General features: G+C 39.0%; 1 protein-coding gene across 1 annotated transcript in view; it reads left to right on the top strand.

The window, feature by feature from the left end:
- The window catches only part of Kntc1 (kinetochore associated 1), an 86,382-nt gene that overhangs the window by 11,275 nt on the left and 66,852 nt on the right, over positions 1–8,255 (top strand). The window contains exons 6-12 of the mRNA XM_029566611.1: positions 1,677–1,711; positions 1,922–2,032; positions 3,948–4,041; positions 6,556–6,608; positions 7,156–7,268; positions 7,578–7,632; positions 8,019–8,117. Of these exons, the coding sequence (XP_029422471.1) occupies positions 1,677–1,711; positions 1,922–2,032; positions 3,948–4,041; positions 6,556–6,608; positions 7,156–7,268; positions 7,578–7,632; positions 8,019–8,117 (560 nt within the window). The remainder of the gene's footprint in view (positions 1–1,676; positions 1,712–1,921; positions 2,033–3,947; positions 4,042–6,555; positions 6,609–7,155; positions 7,269–7,577; positions 7,633–8,018; positions 8,118–8,255) is intronic.

Below are 8,255 nucleotides of genomic sequence, written 5' to 3'. Positions count from 1 at the left end.
CTGATTTGCAGAACTATTTATTAGTTTTCAGGTAAATATTCAAATATTCTCTTTAAGAATTTTTTAAATTTTATTGCATCCTGTGGTATTGGGTATACTTTGAAGTATTCAGAGAATACTTAAGTTTTCCCTGCTAAAGCTACTGTAAAATGTGAAGAAATTAATTTGGTTGCAGCCTTCTAACAGTTTACAGCTTAATTGGGAAGAAAATTTTGCCACATTGAAGATAAAACCTATGGCCTTGTGCATGCTAGGTACATGCTCTACCACTGAGCCACATCTCAGACAATAAATGGATATTTTGAAGGTGTGAATGAATGTACAAATGGAAATGACCATATAATGACTGTGAAGTTTGTTTGCTTTTTTTGTTTTTGAGATGGTCTCACTGTATAGTCCTGACTGGCCTGGAACTCAGAGATGTACCTACCTCTGCCTGCTGAGTGCTGGGATTGAAGGCACCCAGCACCAAGCCTGGCTGTTGATACAAGTTTTAATATTTCTGAGTGGGCTGGGGAAATGGCTCAGTGGGTAAGAGTGCTTGCTCTGTACTCATACACTTCTATACGTATACCACTCAGAACACAATGCAACATGCACTCACAATGGTAATCAGTAGTAATCCAGTAACATGAACTGTCCTAGTTTGTTTCTCCATTGCTGTGACAAAATACTCTGACCACTACCAACATGGGAAGGAAAGCTTACATCTCCCAGGTCACAGTTCATCAGGGAGCCTAAGGTAGGAACTCAGGGCAGGAACCTAGAGGTAGGAGCTGAAGCACAGACCATGGAGGAATACTGGCTTGCTCCCCTGTCCTCTGCTCAGCCTGCTTTCTTATGCAACGCAGGCCCACCTGCCCAGGATGGCACCACCCACAGTGGGCTGGACCCTCCCACATCACTAAATAATCAAGAAGATACCCCACAGACATGGTCACATGCCAGTCCAATAGAGGCAATTCCCCAATTGAGGCTCCCTCAACCCAGGTGTGTTAAGTTGACACTAAAGTTACCCAGCACATGAACCATATGTCTCACTGAGCTAGGTGGGACAAATTTTGTTTTTAAAAACTATTTTTAAAAAATTTTATGTGTATGAGTATATTGCCTACATGTATTTAAGGGTACCCATGTCCTGCAATACCTGAGGAGGTCAGAAGAGGGTGTTAGATTCCCTTGGAACTGGAGTTACAGATGATGGTTAGCCGCCATGTGGGTGCAGGGAATCAAACCTGGGTTCTCTGCAGGAGCAGCCAATGCTCTTAACCACTGAGCCATCTCTCCCACTCCTGTTTTGACAAATTTTAATAACATCTACTGTATACTAGGTACATGTCCCATGTATATGACAAGATTTTAAGATGCATCATTTCCATAGTTAATGCAGGATCTAGACAGGTAAAAGGGCTGTTGTGAAACAGAATGAGAAGTGAATACTTTACAGGTGAGACTTTAGGGTGAATAGAAGTAGGGGAGGTAAGGCAGGAAGGCCATGTGGGTATAGAAAAACTTGGTAAGGCACTGTACAGATAATGTGGTTGATGTCCTGAGTAAAGCATGTATTCACAGTGTATGTTGGGCAAAGGCACACTAGCTAATTTTTTTTAACCCAAAAGGGTCTATATAAACTTATAGATTAATACTATAGACTTCTTTCTTCTTTTTTAATGTAGCAATTGAGAACATAGACTTGGATTCAGCCAAGAAGGTAAGAAAAGAAAATTATATTGTCCTTTTTAAACTTATATCTAATACCAACATAGAGAATGCTTCTATATGTAGTTGTACTGGTTGACATTTTGAAAGTTGCTATGATATAACATTTTAGTAACATTTCTGTTTTAAAATAGATTTATAGATGATTGATTTAAAAAGATTTTTGTTTCATGAATGTATATCACTTTCTTTAATTTTACAGTTACAAGGACAATTCAAGTGTAACTTTATTTCTACTGAAAATTATCATAGCCTTGGTTGTCTCAGTCTTGTGGCTGGAGAATTTGCAAGTGATACTCCTGTGATAATTGGGGTAATTATTTTATAAATTTTGTTTTTGTTGATTTTTTTTTGTTTAATTACAAATTAATTTGTAATGTGACAAACCAGGGAAATTATAAAATTAGGATCATGAAATTAAAAGAAAGTTAAATTTCTATCTTGGAAAAACATTGTATATTTATTTTTCAGTAGCCTATCCCTGAAATTTTCTGTTTTTTTTCTTTCTTTCATTCTTCTGAGACAGGCATCTTATAGCCCTTTCAATTTTGAGCATAGATATTTCTATCTATCTGTGAAAAGAAACTAAAAGGTTCCATTGTAACGGTATCTGAGTTTGTCACTAAATATTAATCACTTTTTTTTTTTTTTTTTTGAGACAGGGCCTCCCTGTAGCCCCAGCTGTCCTGGAACTTACTATGTAGACCATGCTGGTCTTGAACTCACAGAGATCCACCTGCCTCTGCCTCCCGAGTGCTGGGATTAAAGGTGTGCACTACCACACCTGGCTCTAATATTAATCACTTTTAAATCTTATCATTACAACTGTCTTGTAATACTGTTAATACATTGCTTGGTGTGTTTACTATTGGTGACAGAGTCAAAGATTCTTTTGATTCTTTTTTTGTTTTGAGCCATCTTGAGAAGCAAAGGCTTGTGAATCTCTAGAAGATCAAGGGTAGCCTGGTCTGCATAGCAAGTTCCAGGCGAGCTGGGCCTATAGGGAGACTCTGTCTCAAAAATTAAATGTTTTGGGGCTGGAGAGATGTCTCAGTGTTTAAGAGCGCTGGTTGCTCTTTCAGAGGACCCAGGTTCAGTTCCCAGCACCCACATGGTGGCTAACAACTTTCCATAACTCTGGTTCCAGGGGAGCCAGTGTCCTCTTCTTACTTCTGTAGGCATTGCATGACATGGGTACACTTACATACACGCAGGCAATATACTTATACACATAAAATAAAAATAATAAATAAAATATTTTAAAGAAGTTTCTTCTAGAGAGTTGATCATCACTGCAGAGAGAGTTGGAGGCCAGCCTGGGTTACATGAGACCCTATCTTTGAAAAAAAAATGCAGTTATTTTCCCATGCTGTGCATGCATAGTTTAATATTTCATTCAATTTATTCAACTTCAGTAATTTAAAACTAATCTGTAATTGTTTTTCCAAATACTTGTTTTTTAAACAAAAGCATTTACCAAAGACTATACCTAATTCATAATGCTAGAAGAGGTTTTAAATTTCATTCTTTGTCTTTAGGATGAATCATTCTAATATGCCTGATTATCAAATATTCATGTGGTAATAATGAGCATGACTGGCTCAGTGTGACTCTTTCTATTCTACTCTTTTTTTTTTTTTTTTTTGGTCTTTTTGAAGCAGGGTCTCCCTGTAGCCCCATCTATCTTGGAACTCACTATGTAGACCAGGCTGGCCTTGAACTCACAGAGATCCACCTGGCTCTGCCTCCCAAGTGCTGGGATTAAAGGCTTGCACCACCATGCCCGGCTCTATTCTATTCTTAAGCTAAGAGAGGAACTGGGAAATAAAAGCTTCTTGGAGCTGTGTGTGTGTGGAAACATACCTGTAAACTCAGCCTGTAAGCCTATCTATTCAGGAGGCTTGGGCAAGAGGATCACAAGTTTGGGCAACTTAACAATACTCTATCTGAAAATGAAGTAAAAATGGGTTGGGGATGTAGCTCAGTATTAAGAGTGCTTGCCTAGCTTGAGCAGGGCTCTGGGCCCTGGAGGTTCAGTCTTTAGTGTCTTCCCAAATAGAGAAAGCTAGTTAGACTTGCATATGAATACATACATATAAGCATACATATATGCATATATTTTTAATTAGTAATGTGTACAACTTATGTATTTCTGCCTTGTGGCATTTGTGGAAAGTTCAGGTCTTAGGACAAAATTTCCAATTCATGTACTGTTTTCACTCTTCTAGGGAACTGGTAGTTGTGCATTCTCAAAATGGGAACCAGATTTTACCAAGAAAGAAATGACAGTTAAGAATCTTGTTGATGCAGAGATTATTAAAGGTAAAAACGAGTTATTGAAACTGCTTTATGTTATAATTTTCATGCTAATAAACCTGTGCTGGCATATGGATCATTTCGTTTTCAATTTTTTAAAATTAATTTAGTTATTTTATGTGTATGGGTGTTATGTATGTATGCATGCCAGTGCACCCATGTTGTGCAGTGCCCACAGAGAGTAAAAGAGGGCATTGATGGGGTTGGAGAGAAGGCTCAGCGGTTAAGAGCACTGACTGCTCTTGCAGAGGACCTGGGTTTGATTCCCAACACCCACATGGCGGCTACAAACCGTACTTAACTCCGGTTCCAGGGGAATCCAAAGCCCTTTTCTGATCTCTGTGGCATTGCATGACACGGGTGCACTCACATGCAGGCAATACACTCGTACACATAAAATAAAAATAATAAGTAAGATATTAAAAAAATAAATAAATAAATGGGCATTGAATCCCCTGGAACTGGAGTTAGGGACTGTTATTAGCTGCCATGTGGGTGCTGGCATTCGAACTCCAATCTTCTATAAGTACAGCCAGTGCTTTTAACCGATGAGCCATCTCTCCAGCCCTCATTTTTAATTTTTATTCATTTACTTATTTTGAGAGTGTCTCATGTAGCCCAGGCTCAAACTTACTATGTAGCTTAGGATGACCTTGAACTTCTGATCCTCCTGCCTTCACTCCTTCAATGCTAAGATTACAGGCATTCACTGCCATGCCGGACTTGTGCAGTGCTAGAGGTCAGCCAAGGGTGCTGTACAGGTTAGCCAAGTACTCTAACCAGTCAACTGTACCTCAAGCCTATGTTAAAATGTTATATTATTGGTATGGGTATTTGTGTGCTTCCATACAAGTGCCACACTGAGTGTGTGGAGGTCAGAGACAACTTTCAGGAATTGGTTCTCCTTCTACCATGTGGGCTCTGGAGATGAAACTCAGGTTGTCAGGTTTGGCAGCAAGTGCTGTTATAGCTCTCCAACTGAGTTTTAAAATATATTGTTTTAATAAATTATTTATTGATTGATTATGCACATGCACATGCCAAAGTGCATGTGTGGAGGTCAGAGGAGAACAACTTGCAAGTCAGTTCTTTTCTTCTACCACGTGGGTCCTGAGGATTAAACTCAGGTCATCATGCTTGGTAGCAAGCACTTTTACCCACTGAGCCATCTTGAAGGCTCTCGTCTGTCTTTCCTTCCTTCCCTCCCTCCCTTCTTCCCTTCCTCCCTCCTTCCTTTCTCCCTTCCTTCCTTTCTCCAGCCCCCTTTATTTCTTTATCTTTTTTATTTATTTATTTATTTTTGTCTTTTTTGAGATACGGTATCCCTGTAGCCCCAACTGACCTGGAACTCACTATGTAGACCAAGCTGGCCTTGAACTAGAGATCCGCCTACCTCTGCCTCCCAAGTGCTGGGATTAAAGGCATGTGCCACCATGCTTAGCTCCTTTATTTCATTTTATTTATTTATTATTTTTATTTTATGCGTATGTGTGTATTGCCTGCATGTATGTAAGTACATCTGTGTCGTGCGATACCCACAGAGGACAGAAGAGGCCGTTGGATCCCCTGGAACTGGAGTTATGGACAGTTAGCTGCCATGCGGGTGCTAGGATTCAAACCTAGGTCTTCTGCAAGAGCAATCAGTGTTCTTAACCACTGAGCCATCTCTCCAGCCCCCTTTATTTCATTTTTAAAATAAACTCTCACTGTAGGTCCAGGGTGGCCCCAAACTCACTCTCTAGCCCAGACTTGCCTTAAACTTGATGCAGCCTTCCTACCTCAGTTTCTTAAATGCTGGAATTGCAGGTGTGGTCATGGGTGCTATTTATTATGCTTGTGTGAAACGAGACAGATTTCTTTGTTAAGTGTTCACTTGTAAGTCTGTTCTTGACATGTTTGAATTACAACCTTTGGAGAAGTTTTCTATTTTATTGGTCACCTCAAAACAAGAAAGCAGCAATAAATGCCAAATTAGAGGCACAGATAGGTAAAAATGGGAACTTCATTTATATGTAGTTCAGCTTTTCCATAAAAATGCTGGTATATGGGGCTGGAGAGAGAGATGGCTCCGCGGTTAAGAGTACTGACTGCTCTTGCAGAGGATCCTGGTTTGATTGCCAGCACCCACATGGCGGCTACGAACCCTCGTTGAACCCTTGTTAACTCCAGTTCCAGGGGAATACGAAGCCCTCTTCTGACCTCCGTGGCACTGTATGACATGGGTGCACTCACATACACGCAGGCAAAACACTCATACACATAAAATAAAAATAATAAATAAAAAAAAATGCTGGTTTATAAGGCCAGGTGTGGTGGCCCATTCTTTTATTCCCAGCAGAGGCAAGTGGATCTCTGTGAGTTCAAGGCCAGCCTGGTCTACATAGTAAGTTTCAGGCCTGTTGGGGCTACAGGAAGACCCTGTCTTAAAAAAAAAAAGAAAAAAAAATGCTGGTTTATAGTCTAAATAGAGCTATGTGTAATACTGAAATGAAATTCTTAGGAATTCTTTCTCTTTTGTAGGTGCAAAGAAGTTTTATCTGATAGACAATCTACTTTTTGTTCTTGATACTGATGTAAGTTTCTGATACTTCTTCAGTGTTTTCCTTTGATACTATAATTGTCTTGTTTATTTGATCTGTATTTGTTTGGATTTCAGCCCAGGACATCCTGCATGCTATGCAAGGACTCTACCACTAAACTATACCTTCCATCCCAATAATATGTCTGTTAATAAAAATGTCAAATTTACAGACAACCACATTAGCTGGGGTGGATTACTGTCTTGTATAACTATTCTTCATTTCAGTGTATGTATTAGGAAATACAGCCTAAATTTAAGTTTCTAATCATTAAGATATGTAAATAATCATAACATTGTTGTTTTGGCATCAGAAAAGTTTAAATAAATTTCTAAGCCCCGGCATAGTGGTACTTGCCTTTAATCCCAGCACTTGGGAACCAGAGGAAGGCAGATCTCTGTGAGCTCCAGGCTGCCTGGTGTCCATATTGAGTTCCAGGCCAGTTAGGATTCTATAGTGAGACCTCGTCTCAAAAAACAAGCTAAAATAAAATAAATTTCTACAAACCAAAGAAAGATGTGTAAATGAAATATCTCTTCAGAACGTGCTAAGCCTGTGGGATGTTTACGCGCTCACGCCCATCTGGAACTGGCCTCTTCACATAGAGGAGTTTCTTCTTACTACAGAAGCAGATTCTCCCTCATCAGTTACCTGGTATGTTATGACTCTAGGTAGTAGTCATTTCTCTTCTGTCAGTTCCAGTGTTGTTTGGTTGTTCAGGTCATTTATTTTTTGTTCTAAACCACACTGTGAAACAGTCTGACAAAGTAAGGGCCAGTTCGTTATTTGCCTATTTGCATTGGGAAAAAATAGGTAATATGAACCTCTGTTATTATCGGTATATAGCTATACACATGCAAAAATAGAATCTGCTGTCTTCCCTCAGAAAGCCTTTAGACTTTATGCAAGTGTATCTCTGGAATAGGCAGAGCTTGTTTAACGTCAGTTTCTTTTTTCTCTTAGGCAAGGGATCACAAATCTCAAATTAGTAGCTCTGACAACTACAACCGATAAGAAGGTATTGGGGACTTTAGCTTCATACTTGTCTGCTTTATGATTGAGAAATCCCATTTACTCTCCTGGTCTGGTGTTTCAGGCCTGTATTCTCAACTTGCTTGGCAGACTGAGGCAGCTTGGTTACATACTGAAGGCCTGCCCAGGCTACAGAGAGGGAAATAGCATTTGCTAATACAAAAGTACATGTCCATTAAGAGTCGCATTCAAATAATAACAGTAACAGGCGTACCATGACTTATTATTATTACAAAACAAGGTGTTTTCTTTTGTATTTAGCTTTGTACAAGATGTTTTAATACATGATTTTGATTGTCACTTGATTGTCAAGTGCTGTTTTGTGCTTGTAGATTTATATTGGCATTCTAAATTGTTTTCTATTTCTCTTAGATGAGAAACCTGATGGTTTATTTATTACCTACAATGGAAATACTATATTCTTTGGAAGTATCCAGTGTTTCTTCTCTGGTTCAAACAGGAATTAGCACAGTAAGTTTATGCATGTTTTTAATACTTTGTTTTATATATATATTTATTTATTAATTATTATTATTATTATTTGTGTGCACATGCTAGGGCACACATGGAAAGATCAGAGGACAGCTAACCGGAGTTGGTCCTTTCCTT

The sequence above is a fragment of the Nannospalax galili genome, unplaced genomic scaffold (genome assembly GCF_000622305.1).
Source record: "Nannospalax galili isolate Female #2095 unplaced genomic scaffold, S.galili_v1.0 scaffold218, whole genome shotgun sequence".
NCBI lineage: Eukaryota > Metazoa > Chordata > Mammalia > Rodentia > Spalacidae > Nannospalax > Nannospalax galili.
Note: the sequence above shows the minus strand (reverse complement) of the source record. Positions and strands in the feature narration are given on the sequence as shown.